Here is a 20,617-nt window from a genome sequence, read left to right as displayed (position 1 = left end):
ACAGGCCTCGCTGACTAGATACTGGGATTCTGTGGCTGGATGGGAAGTGATGGGGCTATCAGCTGAAAAAATTAGCATTTTGTGTGAAGCAGGTAAGGGAATCTGCCCTGGTGTGGAAAGGGGTCAAAGGAAAACTGACTCAGGGTCAGGGCATGAAGAGGCCTTCTGGTCAGGGGAATAGACAAGATATGCGGGAATCGTCTGGAGAAATTTAGTTGGAACAGGGAATCGGGGCAGAACCCAGGCTAAAAGACAGGAAAAAAGCTAGCATGTTGTTTGATAGCTTTATCAACTATTCAGAGAGCCAGAGCTCAGAAACTATAATACAATTTACTGAAACTAACACCAACAGACAACCTGCTACTAGGAAAAGCTTCCCCAGACTTCTGCAGCTAGGGTACACACTGTGAGAGCTCTACCTCTCCCTCAAGTACCTTCTAAAACAGGGAAGTGTAACAGTCTGCAGAGCTTTAACACCTATCTGCCCAAGGAGCTCAATTTAAGATGGGGAAGGTGATGGCAAGAGTGGGCTGACGGTAAGAAGAAGAAGCCCAGCACAGAACAGGCAGGCTATATCAGAACAGTGACCATATCTTGTGGGAGAGGAAAGAGCTACAGAGGCAAAAGTGGGCAAGCAAAAGCAGCTGGAGCATGCATGGTATGAATACAGTTTATTTGCATGGATGATAAGAAAGCTTTTATTTACAAATGTAGGGGAGGAACAACCCTTGTTCTTTGTCCTTCTTTCCAGCTCCTGCTGCAGCTTTTCTAGCCTGGCTTCTTCCTCCTTTCATTGTCTGCCACTTCTTTGTCTTCATTTTTTTGCGCTCATCTCTCCACTTTCCTTTGGAGATGACTGATTTAGGGGCTTTCAGGGGCTTTCTGTCACACTGTTTGGCCTCTGGGCCATGTCTAACCTACCGCGTACAAATGCGCAGAACACGGTCATTACAAGTCCCATGACTCAGTGACATCCAAAATCTCAGCAGACATTCCAGGAGGAAACATACTATATTTGCCCATTCACTGCCAGGTGTTACAACTATCCACCAAGCAAAATAAAGTGATCATCTCCAGCAGACAGCTGCACTTAAAGAGTAATTCTGTTTTAGATAAAACACAGAAGTTGGAGGGAGTGCTGCCGTCAGAGAGTTAAATAGAAAGGACAGTTTCATCCCTGGTTAATGGACAACAGAACCAAAAATAGACTGCAGTATTTATTCCCTGGTGAGGGAGTGGCAGTGTGTTAGAACGAGTTGTGGTATGTTCTAAGGTCTAATCCTCCCTGCTCACCTCTGAACAAATAGGGTACGGCTTTTACTGCTGCCATGATTAAGCAAGACATGTTTGCTGCACATGCTGAGTTTGTGCACACAACCTTCGTTGGCCCCATCCATACAACAGTAGAACTGTGCTAGTAGTCACCACATCCTCAGTAGTAGCTCAGTGCAATGCAAGGCTAATGTAGCTATACTGCTTCTAGTACCTGAACCAATTTATTCAGAGCTAATCTATAGCTAATACAGCATAAAACTAATCTCTACACAGTGCTGCATTATACCATACTGATGTGTCCCATGATTCAGTGCAGATGTCCATAGGAAGCATGCGTTCTTGTGGTGTTTTAGTACAAACTGGTCTAGCCTCTGCTATAGTGTACTCCTGAGGCCAAATTCAGCTCTGATAGCCATGAAGCTTGGTAGGACTGGACTTACGCCCTTTCACAATACATCAGGTCTCAATTTGGACTCAGGTCTAAGAGTACTGTTCAGTAACATGGTACCTCCTGTGGTGCAGATGGGCTATAGACTCCTCCGTGGCACTGTTTTATAACAAGATTCTCACAATGTTCTGAGACTCGAAATCCTTGTCAACTCTGGTCATGTACAGGTAACAATACTTAAAACCTAGCTGCAGGGCAAATAGTTTTGTTCTCAGGACTTAAGCAACCCTGGTCAGTGCTATTGATTACGAAGACAGACTGGTTTCTTTTTCCATGACTTACCTCTGGCTTCCTGTAGCCTTTTCTTTCAAGGAACTCCTTAAAAGCATGTGTTCCATGGAGCTGCATAACCTCTGCCTCCTAAGAGAATTTCCAGAATAGATTAATAAAGCACTCAAAAATAAAATCTTGCAGGTTTTTTTTCCCCAACACCCTCTGTAAACAAATGGAACTACTATGTAATAAAGGGACAACAGTGTGGCAAACACTATTTCATTATAAATTTAAGTTTGTCTAAGTAATATCTGTTTTGTTCACTTCTATGAAATTCCAGGTGTTCTATAAACACAGAATTTGAGTTACGCTGTTTGTTCATTTTTCAGAAAATGTGAAAGGAAGCCAGTAATTACTAGCGATTGTTTTCTAAAGCTGTTATGGCCAGGGGGAATTACTGCCATCCTTAAGTAAATTTTTATTGTTCAAAGCTACAACGTTTCCGCCTCTACTTCCTTTTGAAGCTGGCCTTCCTAGGAATTTCTTCCTCTGCAAGGGTCACCTAATTCAAGCCTTTATATACTTCTAGCTTAGAGCTAAAAGGCTGCTGTTATTTACTTTTACAGTGAGTCAGCAGAAAAACCCTGCATTTCTATACACGATTCTAGACCCTGCCATCTCAGCTTAACTGGTCAATACTGTGCCCTGAGTGGCTGGCAGCACACAGGGCACATCTACATGAGACATTTACTGTACAATAAACTAATCAGCTGCTCAGTAAATGTCTCAGAGTCTACATGTGTGCTGCTGTTAGACAGGAGTAAACTAATTTATTCTGCAGCAGTGCATGTGTAGACACTGCCCGGGCTGGCTGGGGCATGGGTGTGCTTCAGTGTGGGGGCTGCCTGCTGGCTAGTCCCATCATAAATTGCCCTCATGCCCCAGCCAGCCCTTCTGCAGCACGTTGAGCCAGGGGGAGCAGCTCCAGTCTGGCAGGCTGACCCCAGGTACCTCCTGCCACCTGGGGCTCCTCCGAGCCGCCTCAACATGCTGTGATCCTGGGTGCACATGCAAACAACAAACTCTGGAGTTTACTGCTTCACATTAATTGCATGTGTAAATGTGCCCACTCTGCTGAGGGGGAGAAAGTCATCTTTTCCTGCACATGTGAGTAAAGTGGCCATTTACACATTAATTTTTGGTGGTAAAAAAAAAAAGGAGGTGACATCTTCCACCCGACAGCAGCAAGCCTCTGGCTGCGGCTCTAACATTGTGTGCCACCACTGCTGTTCTGTTCTTCCTGCTACCAGGGCTGGCACTCCTACATGAAAAGCGCAAGGTGCAGGGGAAGGGGGCAGGGAATAGGGAGCAGTGGGTGAGGCACACCCTTAATTCCATTCTAGCACCCACTTTATGCAGTGCATGGTGCTTGTCCCTCACTCGCCCACCTGTAGTTATACAACTGTGCCATCCTCTTATGTTTTACATTAAAATCAATCAACAGAACCAAATTTTAGTTATGGGAGTTTGTAGCAAGTGCTCCTCCCAGGGGTGGTCCCGATGCACCCTGGTGGCCGCTCAGCCCTTGTTAACTTGGCTCCCCTTGGGACCCTCTCCCTTTTACTAACCTGCCATGCCGTCATGTTATTAATTTCTGATGAAAGGGAGGCTTTCCAGGGCTTCCAAAAACTGGTCTTACTCTTAGGACCACCAGTGCTTGTGGTTATTGCCTTAAGGGCCAGTTTTGTGGGCTCCATCCTCCCCAGTACCCACTCCCATGCTTTGCAGGTGATCTGCTAACACCACTCTCCACCCCTGGGCAGGCCCCAGGCACTGCAGCTTCCCTCAATGCACCCCAGTGCCTCCTGGGCACCAGACCTCCCAAGTACCTAGTCCTTCCTGGGCTTAAGCTATCTCTCTCTGTGGGCCTCATGCCTACCTCTTCCAAGGCCTGTTTTGGCCCCACACTGCACCCCTCAGTGGGATCAGACTCTCCCTCTGCCCCAGGCCCTCTATTCTTTTGGTCCCTCTCTCTCTGTCTCGCTGGGCCAGCTGGGACCTCCACACCTCCCCTTCAGTCCTTTCCACAACCTCCATGAGTTGTTCATAGATTCATAGATGTTAGGGTCAGAAGGGACCTCAACAGATCATCGAGTCTGACCCACTGCTTGGGCAGGAAAGAGTGCTGGGGTCAGATGAGCCCAGCCAGATGCCTACCCAGCCTTCTCTTAAAGACCCCCAAGGTAGGGGAGAGCACCACCTCCCCTGGAAGCCCATTCCAGATTTTGTCCACCCTTACCATGAAGAAATTTTTCCTGATATCTAGCCTAAATCTGTTCTCTGTCAGTTTGTGACCATTGTTCCTTGTTACCTCAAGAGGTGCCCTGGGGAACAGAGCATCTCCGATTCCTTGCTGCGTCCCCTAATGAATTTGTAGGCAGCCACAAGATCACCTCTCAGCCTTTTCTTGTGGAGGCTGAAGAGATCCAGGTCCCTTGGACTCTTCTCATAGGGCTAGGCCTGCAAACCCTTAACCATATGAGTGGCCGTCCTCTGGACCCTCTTGAGGTTATCCACGTCCTTCTTAAAGTACGGCACCCAAAACTGGACGCAGTACTCCAGCTGCAGTCTGACCAATGCCACATAGATAGGAAGTAATGCCTCCTTGGATCTATTAGTCATGCATCTGCTGATACATGATAAAGTGCAGTTAGCTTTGCTGATGATTTCATCACACTGATGACTCATGTACATCTTGGAGTCCACTGTGACTCTGAGATCCATTTCCGCTTCTGTGCTGCTGAAAGGGTAATTTCCCAGCGCACAGAGACAGATCCAGCTTTGGGTCCAGCCTCGCTACTGCATTGCACGGGGGAATGGGGCCAGAAGAGAAGCAGACCAGGGGCGTACGCAGGGCTCTGTCCCCACTCATCACCGGCCCTCTCGGACCATTGCCTCTGTCCCCAGGCCTATCTATTCCAAGGCCTGCTTTGCCCCTCTCAGGCGCTGGGCCCCTGGCACTCTGTTCCCAGGCCAATTTGTCCCAAGTCCTGGCTAGCTCTTGAGTGCTGGGTGCCTGACCCCCTCCAGGTGATGAGCTCACCCATCCCTGTTCCTGGGCTCAGTGCTGCTTACCCCAGCTCAGATATTAAGGCAGGAGCCCTGCTGCCAGGAGCTCCTCTCCCTGTGGCTCCCAGGGGCAGGCTGCCTGATCTGCTCAGGCCCTGGGCTTGTTTGGCTCAGCCCAGTCCCCTCTGGTCAGGTGTCTCCTTAATTGGCCCTTGCTCACCTGTGGGCTGCTCCTCAAGCAGCCTCTCCTCAGAGTGACAGGCACACCAAGTGCCCTGTCACATAGTTGTACAAGCCAAAACTGTGACTATCATACGCCTGCTTGCACGCTCTTGAATTAAACTTTACAATACTGCTAGACAATCGCCCATCAAGAATGGTGGGGATGGGTGGGCGGGGACGGAGCACCAGCAGCTAATGCCCCATGCTGCCACCCCCCTGCCTCCAAGGAGCAGGGCCGGGGCCACTGTTGTGGTTTTTTTGTCCTTGTGGTTTGTTTTTTTTTTCCTTTTGCATTTGTTGGATGCTGTGGTGAGGCTGGATCTGCCTCCAGTCCCGGGTACCCTCCCCCACCTGCTGTGGGGCCTCACCCACCCGCTCCCGGCCCTCAGCCCCCGCTGTCATGGTGGCGGGGGGGCAGGCGGAGATGGAGCCCAGCATCCTGCCTTGGCCCTCTCCTCGTCTGGGCCCGTTCTCTTCCATGGTGCAGCGGCAAGGCTGGATCCGCCTCCAGCCCCATGTGCCCTCCCCCACCCACCACGTCTGGCTCCATGTGCCAGAACAGGGGGGCTCGCCCACCCCCTCTGGGCCCTCAGTCCCCACTGTCATGACGGAGGCAGGTGGGTATGGAGCCCTTCATCTGGCCCTGGCCTGCTTCTCCTCCAGCCCTGTTCCCCGCCCCCTGATGCAGTGGCAAGGCTGGATCCGAAGCTGGATCCACCTCCATGCACCCTCTCTCACCCCCTGTGTCCAGCCCTGTGCGCCAAAGTGTGGGGGGCGAGGCCAACGCTGCTGGCCTCTGCCCCCTGCTCCGTCACCACCTGCAAGGAGCAAAGCTGGGGGGGCGGTGCAAGACTGGTGCTGCTCGCCTTGCCCCCCTGCTCTGTCCCCTCCGTCATGGTGGTGCTCCAGTCCCCAACATCTCCCTCTGCCTCCAAGGTGGTAGTGTCTGTCCAGAGCAGTCTGATTAGCTGCTGAGGCAACCAATCAGTGAGAATAAAGCATTACGGACAGACAGCCTAAGGCAGGAGTGGGCAAAATGCAGCCCTGGGGCCGTATGTGGCCCACCAGGCCATTCTATCCGGTCCTCGGGGGGGGGGCCCTAAAAAAAAATTAGAAAATTAATATTTACCTGCCCCTGGCTGTCTATCATGCGGCCCTTGATGGCTTGCCAAAAGTCAGTAAGCGGCCCTCCACCCAAAATAAGTGCCCGCCCCAGGCCTAAGGCTTTTATAATATTAAACTAGAATTCTGAAAGCATTGCCCCCTAGTGGATAGAGGCAGCATCTCAAGATGACATTCTTTAAGTGATCCAAGAGAGTTAGTTGTTTTAGTCTGAAGAAGTGAACTTTCATAGATTCATAGATGTTACGGCCAAAAGGGACCTCAATAGATCATCGAGTCCGACCCACCGCATAGGCAGGAAAGAGGGCTGGGTTCATATGACCCCAGCTAGATGCATATCCAACCTCCTCTTGAAGACCCCCCAGGGTAGGGGAGAGCACCACCTCCCTTGGGAGCCCATTCCAGACTTTGGCCACTCTAACTGTGAAGAAGTTCTTCCTAATGTCCAGTCTAAATCTGCTCTCTGCTAGCTTATGGCCATTATTTCTTGTTACCCCTGGGGGCGCCTTGGTGAGTAGAGCCTCACCAATTCCCTTCTGCGCCCTCATAATGAATTTATAGGTAGCCACAAGGTCGCCTCTCAACCTTCTCTTGCGGAGGCTGAAGAGGTCCAGGTGCTCTAGTCTCTCCTTGTAGGGCTTGGCCTGCAAGCCCTTAACCATACGAGTGGCCCTTCTCTGGGTCTTCTTTTATGAATTTGGGTTCATAAAAGCTCATGCACTCTCTCTCTCTCTACACACACACACTTCTTTTAAGTCCCTGGGTGGAGAAATACCCTGTAGGCTTCTACAATTGTTTGTTAGACAAATGGTGAAAAGTGAACAAAACTAAAAGACAAAGGAAATGGTTGCAAAACAAAGTAGTTTTTTTGTTGATCAGACATATATATAATTCTTCATCTAACTAGAAAATTGCCCATCAAAAATGATTGGGGGGGGGCAGCAGGCAGGGACAGAGGCCTGCGTCCAGCCTCCCCACCTCGGGTCAGGGCTGGGGCTGGGGCCAGAGCCGCCGTTGCTCCCCCACCCCACCGCTTCAGGCTGGGGCCAGGGCCTGCAACTGCGGTGGCAGTAGTGGGGCACAGCCACCAGTAACCCCCGCTCTCCTCCCTCCCTCCTCTCTTCCCCACTGCTTCCCCCCTCCCTGCTGGCTGTTGTTGGGGCCAGGGGGTGCTTCGGCCCTTGGCTCCGTCCTCTCCGTCATGGCAGTGCACCAGTCCCCATCGTCCCCCTCTGCCTCCAAGGAGCAGGGCAGGGGGGAGGGCGAGTCCAGCTCTGCTGGCCTAGTCCCCTACCTGCACTAGCCCCTCAGTCCCCGCCGTCTTGGTGGCACTCCACCATGTGTCTCTGTCTGTCCGGAGCACTCTGGTTGGCTGCTGAGGAACCCAATCAGAGTGTGAACAAAGTGTTACAGACAGACAGACAATGGCTCTTGTTACATTAGAATTATTTTAATGTAATAAAGGGCTTATTTTGCCTGTCTGTCTGTCCGTAACGCTCCAGGCCAGCTGCGTGTGCACTGCCAAGATGATGGGCGGCAATTGGCTGGGTGGCCTGAGCTTCAGGCCAAGTCTGCACCACTGCTGGGGAAGTCTGGTGGTGGGGAACACATCCCGAATGCCCGAGCAGCAGGGTTGCCCCACACCGCCCTGCCTGAGATTCTGTCTATCTGTGTCTGTGGCAGGGGGAGGACGGTCTGTGCGTGTATCTGTGTGTATCTCTGTGTGTGTATGTCTGTGTCCATGTGCAGAGAGTGAGAGTAGAGTGCACAAGCCTGTGTTTGTGCGCACCTGTGTGTGTGCATATTCGGCTGTAGTGGGGGTGGGGAGCAGGGAGAAGAAGCAGGCATGTGCCTCCCAGCCTGGCAGTGTCCACCCAGCCTCCTCTGCCAGCACCCGGAGGGGAAGGGGCCCCTTCCCTCCCCCCACCCCTGCAGCCAGCTCCCATGGGGGGAGGGGCCTCCAATTTTGTACTTGCCAGGGCCCCAGTACACCTTAATCCACCTCTGAGGAGAGGGGAGGCAGGTGGATGCAGAGTGGGTGGGTGGGGGCAGCGTGTGGCACAGAGCTGGATGCAGAGTGCCTGGGGGAGAGGGGAAGGAGGTATGCAGATGGACCAAGGTCAGACATGAAGCAGTGGGGAGGGGGCCTGGAGCAGGGCTGGACATGGACTGGTGGGGTGGGGGGCGGGCTGTGGGGCTGGACTTGGGGTTTCGTCCCCTCCCCCCACCCTCCATCATTCTTGACGGGCAATTTGCTAGTGTATTGTATATTCACATCCTTGTATAACAAAAACAATAATATTCTTAAGAGCTGTAGCCATGAACTAGGATCCCATTATGCTATGTGCTGTTCCAGTGCAGGGTAAAAAGACAATCTCTCTTCTAAACACCTTACCATCTAAGTATATTGGACAGGAGATGGATATAGACAGGTGGGGGAGTACAAAGAAACAATGAGGTAATATTGGTCATCATAGTAGGCACATCAGCAGCCCAATCACTGTCAAAGTTGTTGTAGGCATAACAACAAACAAGCGGTTTAAGATGGGATTTGGAAAAGAATGATGAGGTAGTTTTGTAGATATTTCTAACATCAGGGCACCATAGGAGAAAGATTTTTCAAACAAGCACTTTCACCCTATCTAGTGGGCCATGGAAGCTGGCATCATAGTTCAGTCCAAGGTGGCAGCTGCAGCATGGTTGGATAGCTACTAATATGGAGACATGATAAACAGAAAGAATCTGCAAGATTTAGACAGATCTTAGATATCTGGATCAAGAGTGGAAGATGATGCCAAGGCTGGGGTGACACTGAGAATGTGTTAGCAAATTAAAACCTAGGATTCCAGACTAGCCCAGGGACTGACACGACACCTCGTTCAATGAGTGACAGAAAGGCTTTATTTACTACAAGTATTTAAAATCAAGTCAAGTGAGCCCAAACCAAATCAAAGTCCACTAATTAGCTATAAGGTGATGATTTCTCACCAAACAGGCGACAAAGAGGCCTGTTTCTCTTTGATGTCTTGAGTAAATCGGGTGCATCAGCAACTGGTGTCAGAGAGATTTCTCACTCTTGAAGCGTGCGTGGTGTTTTCTGTTTTACAGCCTTCTTATACCCTTAGTTTAGCATCTTCAAAGCATTCTTTTAGTTGTTTAAATCAAGAGAGAGTCTCAAGCAGTAATTGACAGGAAAAACCTGCTCATTACTGGTTATCAGAAATTTCTAATTTGAATGAGTTTGTGAACAAATTAAGAGGCTGTGTGATCAAAGTAAGAGGCTGTGACTTGGATGACTACACAGGCTGGTGGGTGGCAAATTGGCTAGAAGGTTGTACCCAGAGAGTGGTGGTCGGTATCGACTTGGAAAGGCGTGGGCAATGGGGTCCCGCAGGGCTCGGTCCTTGGACCGATACTCTTCAATGTCTTCATCAGTGACTTGGACGAGGGAGTGAAGTGTACTCTGTCCAAGTCTGCAGATGATACAAAACTGTGGGGAGAAGTGGACACACCGGAGGGCAGGGAACAACTACAGGCACATCTGGACAGGTTGGACATATGGGCAGAAAACAATAGAATGCAATTTAACAAGGAGAAATGCAAAGTTAGAATGCTGCACCTAGGGAGGAAAAATGTCCAGCACACCTACTGCCTAGGAAATGACCTGCTCGGTAGCATGGAAGTAGAAAGGCATCTTGGAGTCCTAGTCCACAATGAACATGAGTTGTCAGTGTGACGAACTCATCAGCAAAGCTAACTGCAATTTATCATGCATCAGCAGATGCGTGACAAACAGAACCAAGGAGGTGATACTGTCCCTCTATCGGGCGCTGGTCAGACTGCAGTTGGAGTACTGCGTGCAGTTTTGGGTGCCGCACTTCAAGAGGGATGTGGAAAGACCTGGAGAGGGTCCAGAGAAGGGCCACTCGTATGGTCAAGGGCTTGCAGGCCAAGCCCTACGAGGAGAGACTAGGGCACCTGGACCTCTTCAGCCTCCGCAAGAGAAGGTTGAGAGGCAACCTTGTGGCTGCCTATAAATTCATCATGGGGGTGCAGAAGGGAATTGGTGAGGCTCTACTCACCAAGGCGCCCCTGGGGGTTACAAGAAATAATGGCCATAAGCTAGCAGAGAGCAGATTTAGACTGGACATTAGGAAGAACTTCTTCACAGTTAGAGTAGCCAAAATCTGGAATGGGCTCCCAAGGGAGGTGGTGCTCTCCCCTACCTTGGGGGTCTTCAAGAGGAGGTTAGATGGGCATCTGGCTAGGGTCATCTGAACCCAGCACTCTTTCCTGCCTATGCAGGAGGTTGGACTCAATGATCTATTGAGGTCCCTTCCGACCCTAACATATATGAATCTATGAGTTACCTTCTTCAGTAACAAGAGGTGATCTAGTTTGGAACATATCAAGAAACTGATTAACAGTGAGGAAAAACCTCATCGGGAGGAGACATCTATCACATATGGAGAATGTCTCTTCCTGCACATAAACATGAGTTAATTGCAAAAGAAATAGTTACTATACTCATTAATCAAGGATAGACATTTCATACGGTTACGCACCAGACAACTAAGAGTCTGCCTGAAATCATCCTGAATATAGCAAGGTAAGCGGGAAGAGATACTTCATTATTCCTTCTCAGATGGCCTAGCCATGAACTCGCATCCTCTTGCATTATGCAGTTAACATCAGTATTCTGTATTTTAACTTTTGTGAGTAGGCCCAAGCTTAGCGTGAGTTTCAGAGTCATCAAATGGTGATATTGTCCATCATCACTGGCAATCCCTTGCAGTCGAGGATTATTATTTTCCACGATTATCTTATCTCTGGGTCTGAAGATGGCTGATGAGGCCTTCTGGGATTGACAGACTTTGTTACAACTCAGGCACATGTGTCCATGTGGGGTGAGTGGCTCTAGGTTCTTGATTTGGTTGGCAACATGCTGTTTCTGCTGTTCCTGCTTTTTCGTCTCCTGTTGTCATCATAAGGTTTCAAAGTCCTGAGATCCTGGCAGCGGACTCTTCCTCCATTTGGGGCAGTCTTGGCCAATACAGGTTTCCCTCGCTTTATGCTGTACATGTGTTCCTGGAAAACGGCGTATAACTCGAAATCGCATAAAGGGAACCCGCTTTACAATGTAACAAATAGGAATACATTCCAAGACTTCAACTGTACTGACCCCCAGATCCATTTCTACCACTTCTGCAAGACAATTTTGGTACTCGCCAACAGCATATAGTACACACAAGTAGGGCACTATCATAATGGGGATGGCAACTATAGAAACACATGTCACAGATGAGCAAAGAGCACAGATCCACACAGGAGACTATATTTTGGTGAGCATCACTCCTGCAGTCCACCACACAGAGCAGCTGACTGTGGGCTTCTACCACACCGATTGCATAACAGTGAATTTACCTCGCGTATAATGAATTTTTGGTATAAAAAGGGTCACTGCATAAAAGCAAATTTGCACATACAGAACCTGCATAAAGCGAGGGAAACCTGTATTCTCCCATGAGTTGATGTCGCATTTTTTTCAAGTTGGACTTGAGGATGTACTTGAAGCACTTTCTCTGCCCTTCTCTTGACCATACACCTTCACTTAGCTGGGAGAATAAAACTTGCTTCAGGAACCTGGAGTTAGGCATCTGGATGACATGGCCACCCCAGCAAACCTGATGTTGGATGATCATCATCGCCTTAATGCTCATGGTGTTTGCTTGCAAGAGGAAGCTAATGTTGGTGTGTCTATCTTACCACTAGATTCAAAGGATCCACAGGCAATGTTTATGGTACTTCTCCAGTGACTTGAGATGTCTTTTGTACAATGTCCACGTCTCAGCTCCGTATACTAAGATGGAGATCATGACTGCTTAATAAACCCTGAGTTTGGTTTCATATCAATGTTGTGATCTTTGAACACCTGTTTTCTCAGGCATCTGAAAGCTGTACTTGCATATTTTGAGATAATATTGGATTTCTTTACTCATGTCAGCCTTCTTCAAGAGGTGTCTTCCAAGGTATGGAAAATACTTAATGTTCTTCAGAGGTGCACCATAAATCTGAATTGCTGGAGCTGGGGACTGCTCATTAAGAGCTTGTTGATTGAAGACTTTAGTCTCCTGAAATGTTAAACTCAGTCCCATTTTCTTGTATGCCTCAGTAAGACATCAATAATTGCCTGAAGGTCTGCTTCCGAGTGCGTACACGCTACAGCATCATCAATGTAATGGAATTTTATGATTGAGGTCGGGATGCTCTTGGTTTTGACTTGGAGTCAGCTGAGATTAAACAGTTTACCATCCATTTGGTAGTTTAGCTCCACTCTGGCTGGAAGCTTGTGCATGGTCCAGATGTAGCATTGTGGTAAGGAATATTAAGTGTTAGAGCGATGATGCAGCCTTGCATAACCCCTGTCTTAACCTCAAGGATCTGTGATAGATTTGAGAACCACCACTTGCATACCATTATGGAGCAGGCAAAGAATGGTGACAAATTTCAGTGGGCATCCATACTTCAGAAGGATCCTCTTCTCAGTTGACAGAATCAAAGACTTTTGTGAGATCAAAGAAGGCTGTGTGGAGCGGTTTCTTTTGTTATGAGAATGGTGATGTTGTCCACACTGACTGGGAAAGGAGACAGTGGATGACTTGGGGTAGAAGACTGAAATCTTTAAGTCCTATTGAGCTTGTGCTGACAGTTACACATCCACAAGGAGCTGTCAGAGACACAGTATAAGATTTTACATTGGGCTGAAGGAGTGCAGAGTTTGTTTTGAGTCACCAGCATAGAGCTGAGAGGTGAACAAGGGAGAAGCTAAGGAGGCCAGTTACAGAGCCCTGTGGAAATTCCTATAGGATGCAGAAGGGGAAGGGGGACATTGGAAGAGGAGTGGAGGACACGCTGAAGAAATGATTAGAGAGCTAAGAGGAGAACCATGAAAGGATGGTGTCAGGGAGCCAAAGGAATTGAGGATTCCAAGAGAGGAGCATGGTCCATGGAGTCAAATATAGCTGACAGATCAAGGAGGACAGAAGTCAGAAGGAGGACAGTGGCTCAGAAGTCATTAGCAATTTTGACAATAGCAGTTTCAGAGGAATGCAAGGGTAGGAAGTGAGATTGGAGAAGGCTTTGGAGGGACATGGAGGAGAAAAACACAGGCAGCGACTGTAAACAGCAAATTCCTTGAGCTTAGAGAAGACAGCAAAATGGGAAAGTATTTGAAGAGCCAAGCAGGGGCCAGGCTGGTTTCTACCTCACTATGAACACTGTTACTTAACAAAGAATTTGGAGACTTACTTGGCTCCAGCCCCAAAACAACAGGCTGCTTTATTCAGGAACCAAGACCACCTAACTGGGAAAGGGAAAGTCACTCTGGAACAACAGAGGGTGGAGTTCTAGCTCAATCTCCATCCTAGTATAACGACTAAGAATTTAACCCCATCATTGCCCAATTACTACAAACATCCCTCTGAGTACTACAGAGACCAGTTCAGCTACAACTGAAGTTCAACTTCAACTGGGGTGGAGGAAATACTTGTTAAATGCTGCACTGTGCTCCTAACATTTAGCTGACTCCAAGAAATTAAAAAACCTTAAAAGTTCCCCCTCTTCCATGCAAGGGAGCCTCAGGTAGTCAGAATGAAACCTGGAATCTGCTGAGGCAGCAAGATTAATTCCTCTAAATGTCCTGTGGGCTGTTTAAAGCTTATATGCAGTCAGGACTAAGCTCTGCCAGGACTGCAACTGTGCAATGCTCTTTGGTCAATAAGTCAACAGAGCTGACCCTGCATACAGCTGTGACAAATTTGACCCCTCATTTACAAGGGTTGATACCATGGCCCACAATAATTTCTTCTGAGCTGGCATTTTTCATGTGCATTGTCTGCCAACATGTGAATATTTTTGGCCAAGCCTGAAAATCATTTTATTGATCTAGGCTTGAGCTATATAAAAACAGTGGGGAAAATATTTTTGCTAGCATTAAGCAGACATCAACATAAAACTCTTTGAAGGAACCAGCCTACGCTGGGGCTGACCTGAGCAGCCTCAAGCTGCTCCTAGGGCCGGCTCTCCACGTGCTAGTCTGCACACCGCTCCATCTGGCCCCCTGGTGCGGATGCAGGCTATCTGCCTTGACGCAGCTCCCAGAGCCTGAGCTCCGTGCACCAATCTGCGCACTGTTGGGGTGAAGAAGGGATCCTGGTGGAGGTCCTCTTCAGGCTCTTCCCGCATCCCCTCTTGTGGCTCATGCCACTCCTTTTATTCCCTCAGGGGGCTCCATCCCCTGAAGTCCAGCAGACCTGCAGCTTGCAGGTCCAAGCTCGGTCCAGGAGCTCCTCACCCCCTCCCTTAGGGAAAGGGGTGGCACCAGCTTCTCCCCGCTGTCCCCCAATTGGTGGATGGGCTCCACCAATTGGAACTGAGAATTCTTGAGCCCAGGAGATGCGGGGGCTTGAGGGAAGTCCACCACATTTGCACTGTGATTGCTTTTTTGTTTTGAATTTGTACAGTGCAGTGCTTATCTTGCTGGAGTCGGGACTGTATTCACTGGGTGTCACAAAATTCTAATATTATAAAAGTCTGAATCCGTCTGTCTGTCCATAATGCTTTATTTGCACTCTGATTGGCTGACAAACAGACAAGCAGAGTGTGAAGAAGTGTTTTGGATGGGCCATCACGATGGCAGAGACACAGGGGATGGAGCAGCCATGCTGGCCTTGCCTCCCTGCCCTGCTCCCTGCAGGTGGCGACAATAGAGCCGGGGGGGAGGCCACCAGAGCTGGCCTCGCCTCCCCCCACCCACGCTCTTTGGAGGTGGCAGCGGCAGCGGTGCAGGGGAGGGAGCGGGGTCAGGACGCCACAGGTGTGGCGAGGCCACCGGTGCTGGCCTCGGTCTGCCCCTCCCCCTTCTGTCATCACTGCCCACAGGGCTGACCTGGCGGTGGTGGTGGGGAGGAGCGGGCCGAACACGGGGCAAGGTATGGACATGCCGTGGCGGCAGCAGTGGAGGAAGGGGAGGAGTGGGCCCAGGCCTGACATGGGGGGGAGGGGGAAGAAGTGGGCCCAGCCCGACGTGGCTCGACGTACCAGCAGCAGCTGGGGGAGGGGAGGGGAGGAGCGGGCCTCTTCCCCCCCTTGGGCCCAGGCCCACTCCTCTGCACCAGCCCCAAGCCCGCTCCTCCCGTCCCCTGCAGCCACTGGGTCAGCTTCCCCTGTATCGGGCCTTGGCCCACTCCTCCCCCCACCTCCCCACCGCAGCGGCAGGGGGAGGGAATGGGCCCAGACCCCAAGCAGCAGGAGGGAAGTGGGAAGCAGGCCTGTACAGGGGGCAGGCATGGGGCTCCATCCCTGCCCTTGCCTCTCCAGCCCCCGGTCATTCTTGATGGGCAATTGGATAGTATAAATAATAAATACTAAATATTACAGTCAGTCAAGTATTCACTTGATCACTCCAGCTTGCACTGTGCCTGCTAGAGAGCATACAAAGTGCAAGCAAGATCTAGTAACAACGTGTGCTCTACGTTTTTAACTCAGCAGAGAATTATACCACACGTTCCATGGGTGCTTCCAATACCTTTTCACAAAACTGCTTCCTTAACTGTTGAAAGTTATCAATGGTTGCTTTTGGATCCATTAAAGGTTCATTCGCTTTCTGTTTTTTCCATGTTTTGGGGTTAAGGTACCAGGCACCATACTTAATCTTCTCAAATTTGGGCTGATAAGAGTCCTGCAAAATAAAATAGTAATACCGATTAGTGATATTCTCTTGTTGTGTTTATGTATGCCTCTACTCCCATAATTGCTCTGTACTGGATGGAACATTAGACTGGATTGGTGTATGGTTTCAGAAAGAGGTACATACTGGATGGAAAGCTTGGCTGCCTATGGTGCAGATGGTGGATGTGAAGTACTCTTAAAAAGTGCTATGTAAAAATGTAGTGTTTTCCCAGTTGCCCTTAGTGATAAAAATGCAATAAAATTATCATCACTCCTGATTCTTTCATTGTTTGTTATAGTACAAACAGTAGTAGGCCCCAATCCACATCTTGTCTATTGATGCTATTCTCTTACCTCCTACTGTGCTGCTGAGCTATTTCTTTTTCACAACCAGTGGGTTTAACTGGTAATTGTCTAATTCCCTGTGAAATATTCCTCAATAATATGATAGAAAGCACAGAAGAGCAGAAAAAAACCTATAAATGAAACAAAGTGAAAAGGAAGAAGCATGTCTGGAGTTGTGGAAAAGGAATGAGGAAGTAAGTAAGATTCTCCTTTTCTATTCTCTTTCCTGTTCTCACTCATAGGGACTAGATGTGCTGACCAAAGACTGAGTCAAACAGATAGGGGGAAAATAAAACAACACTGGGTATGTCTATATGAGACATTTTACTACACAGTAGACTACTGAACAGTAAAGTGTCACTATGTAACCATGCGCAGCAGCTACTGCTCATTAAAAAAAGGCTAATATACGGTTTTCTACTACCTGTAAATACAGGTAGTAGATTTACTGAGCATTAGCTAATGCGCAATAATGCACGATTACATAGCTGACTGGGTTCAAATTGCTCCTGGTCAGCCCAGGCATCGGGGGTGGGAGAACTTTCCTCTCCCCTGGGCAGCTGCCTGCTTCCCAGCTGTCCCCTGCCTCTGCCAGGTACCTGCAGTGGGGGGGCGGCTCTGATCTCAGAGCTGGGGCCAGGAGCTACCTGCTGCAGGGGCAGGGGACATTGTCCCTGCCCCAGCTCCGAGATCAGAGCTGGCCCCTCATAGCAGGCACCTGGCTGGGGTAGGGGACAGTGTTCCAACCCCAGGTCTGATCTTGGAGCTGGGGCCAGAAGCTTCCTAGGGCGGAGGCTGGGAATGTTGTACTCATTCCAAGATCAGCCCTCACTCCAAGATCAGAGCAGGGGGTGGGCAGCAGGCAGCTGGCTGGGGCAGAGGTGCAGGGTGGCAGGCAGCTGCCCTGGAGGCAGGACAGTTCCCCTCACCCCCTGGAGCCCAGGTCTGACCCTGGTGCCCCTGCTAGCACAGGGCTGGCACAGGATGGGGTGGAGAGGGGGGAGCCTAGAGCTCCCTCTGGTTGCCATATTGTAGCAGAGAAGGGCAGGAATACCCCTGCCCTGAACTGGTCCTGTTGGGAGCAAATTTGCTCCCAATGGGCACGTGTAGATGTGCACTCAGGCAAAGCTTACAGTACAGTGTCTTACTCTGCAGTAAGCTTTCTGTGTGTTAGTTGCATGTGTAGATGTACCCACAAGATATCAGAATACCTAATAACAGCTTGCAAAACTCTTTAGCTAAAACACTGGTTCCCAGTCTTGGCAAAAACATGCATCCAGATTCTCACAGATTCAGTGGAAATTAGTGTTTCTTACACCCTAGCATTATCTTCGCATTAACAAACTTTTCCCTAATAACAACTGCCCATCATATGCAATGACTGAGAAAAAACAGAGTGGTAACAATACTCATTCAGAACCTCTCTGGATGAATGAATTGCTCTGAATCACTAACATCTCTCTTTACTTTAAACATCAGGCTATTTCCAAGGCTTATGACATGGATCCTAGTTTTCTTTGTTAAAAAATCCAAAATTCTCAGAGAGAATTTTGAATGTTTTTATGATTAAAAAACTCAATATCCGCATTTTTCCATGATTAAAATGAAGTGCCACTATATATAGGTATCAGTTGTACATAATATTTTATTGATATATTTACAGTTTTAAAACAGTTTGGAAGCCTACTGGTACCTCTATCATTATAATAAAATAAATTATAAATACCTACATCTATTGGTGTGTTGATTTTGTTTTGTTTTTTACCATGCATTGGGCCCGCTCCTCTTTATGGAAAACCAGAACTCCCCTTGCCCCTTTTGCTCACCAGGATGCAGGTCCAGCTGCAGCTGTCCACCCTGCTGCTTTGTGGTACTGAGCAGCCCTAATATGCCAGTGACCTGTCCCTGCCCATGCCATTGCCCCTCACTCTCAACCTTCAGCCCTCTCAGCTGTGCTGGTGCCCCTCATTCCTGACCCACAGTCCTGAGCCCCACCATGGCCATGTCAGTACCCCTCACTTACCACCTGTAGCTCCCTGGCCCTGCCCATGGCCTTCACTCCCAAACCACAGCCCCTTGCTCCCCGCCACAACCAGCTCTGCCAGAGTTGGCCCCCAGCTGCCAGGGCTATGGGACTAGCAGCTGTATGCTGCCCACTCCCTGCTCCAAGGGCACCTCCCACAGCTGGACAGCAATGCCTGAGACCTGGCTGCTGCACACACGAGGCAGCCGGTACTGCTGCTAGAGTGGAGGGAGGAGCATGGAGTCCATCCCCCTCCATTCCCCCTCCACCCCCAGGCAGCAAGACAAGTGGACCTGAGCAGAGCCCATGGGGGCTGGGGTGGAGCCAGTGCGAGGCAGGAGTGAGGGGAGGATGCAGGCTCCCCCACTGCAGGGCTTGGGACTCCCCACCCTGCTGCCCACCCCTAAGGGGCCCTGCTCTGCCCTACCACTTTGGGTTCATGCAGAAATTTCAGGGAGTACATGCCGCCCTACGGTCCCCAAGCTTTGGCGCTCCAACCCTCCCCCTCCATCCCAGAGATTTACCTGTATGCAGCTGCTGGGGCTGTATGGATGGCCACTATTCTGCATGGCAATGTGTGTGCACATGCATGTGGCACCCCCTGTCTCCAACTGCCTTCCCCTCCACTTCTCCCGAGTCCCAAGCAGCCCCTTGCAGACTGGAACCTGTGGTTTCCCACTTCAAAGGGGAAAATCTAGGTTTTTCCCATTTTAAAGGGAAAAATCCATGTTTTTCCACATTTTTCCATGGGAAACAGAAAACCTGGATCCCTGCTTATAAATAATGGGTACAGATATCACGAGTCATGATGACATGGGCACATTTCCCTTTTCCTGTAGCACTCCACAGTGGCCAGCAGGTGGCATTTCAAGACTATATTTTGCATACAAGTATTAAGCTTCTAAATCATACAGGGCATGTCTAGGTGTGCTATTAATGCATAGCAACAAACTCCAGTACGTATCATATCTGAGCTTATGGCTCCTGGGAACACTGTTTGAACATGTGCCCAGGACTGCCCCATCTTGAGCTGGGTCATAGCAGCCCTGGCTGACAGGGGCCCCCAGGGATCAGCTTGCCAACCCCGGGGCAGCTCCCCACCAGCTCAACATGCTGTGGAGGGGCTGGCTGCCACACAAGGATGCTTCAGTATCAGGCTAGTCAGCAGGCAGCCCCCACATTGAAGCACCTTCATGCCCCAGCCAGCCAGCTCAGCGTCTATACATGTGCTGCTACACATGAAAAAACCTCTGCATCAGGGTAATACTTGTATTTAAAAGTACTGACCTGCTGTGGAGTTTATTAATTTCCTGCAACCTAACAGGGCCATATGTGTAGATGTCCAGACGTTTACTTAAGATCTAATTAGGTAACTCTGCAGTAAACATCTTGTGTAGAGTCACTCATTGGGTGCATCTCCACGTTCATTAATGCTCTGTAGTTACTGGGCATTGTTTAGTACTTGTATAACCAAGTACTAAATCAACATGCAGTAACTGGCGCTACTGCACAGTAGCACCAGCGCATGGCTTTTTAGTGATGCTAACTGTGCAGTAGTGTATTAGTATGGTTTTTGCCCTGCATGCTTCTGTGCAGTAGAATTAGGCTACTGAGCAGTTAGCTCAGGGGTGGGCCAAATGTGGCCCATGGGCCAGATGTGGCCTGCCAGGCCATTCTATCTGGCCCGCGGGGCCCCTAAAAAATTTAGAAAATTAATATTAATCTGCCCTGGGCTGCCTGTCATGCGGCCCTCAACGGTTTGCCAAAACCCAGTAAGTGGCCCTCCTCCCAAAATAATTGCCCACCCCTGAGTTAGCCTCTCATGTAGACACATCTGCTGTGGAGAGAATGCTTCCTTTGATTTTTGCAAAATGGCTTTTGAAGTGCAGTGGAGTGCACTGCTCTCTGACCCTCATTCCTGCCTCAGCTACAAATTTCTAATGAATCCCCAGTGAAAAGAAAAAAGACATCAGAAGGACTAGCAATTCTGACATTGGCAAATGCTAACATCCTTGCATGTTCTTGGAATGACTTTCCTGGGTCTGCATTTTCTCTACATGTTCAGGCATCAAAAGGTGTGAAGCAGCCGCTGGATTGAAGAGGGAGGTTGTTTGTAATCATGTGCACATGTGAGTGCATGCGTGCACTGAGGGTGCATCTTGCTTGTAGGG

The 20,617-nt window shown here is 49.4% G+C and overlaps 1 protein-coding gene across 1 annotated transcript in view; it reads right to left on the bottom strand.

The window, feature by feature from the left end:
* LOC102375820 (protein FAM47E) overlaps nt 1-20,617 on the bottom strand; it is a 34,152-nt gene that overhangs the window by 1,633 nt on the left and 11,902 nt on the right. Inside the window, exons 6-8 of the mRNA XM_014525811.2 lie at nt 15,936-16,088; nt 2,006-2,083; nt 707-917 (exon numbers count right to left, since the gene is read on the bottom strand). Coding sequence (XP_014381297.2) covers nt 707-917; nt 2,006-2,083; nt 15,936-16,088 — 442 coding nt within the window. The remainder of the gene's footprint in view (nt 1-706; nt 918-2,005; nt 2,084-15,935; nt 16,089-20,617) is intronic.

Source organism: Alligator sinensis, unplaced genomic scaffold (assembly GCF_000455745.1).
Source record: "Alligator sinensis unplaced genomic scaffold, ASM45574v1 scaffold803_1, whole genome shotgun sequence".
Lineage (NCBI taxonomy): Eukaryota > Metazoa > Chordata > Crocodylia > Alligatoridae > Alligator > Alligator sinensis.
This window is presented reverse-complemented; position numbering and strand designations above follow the sequence as displayed.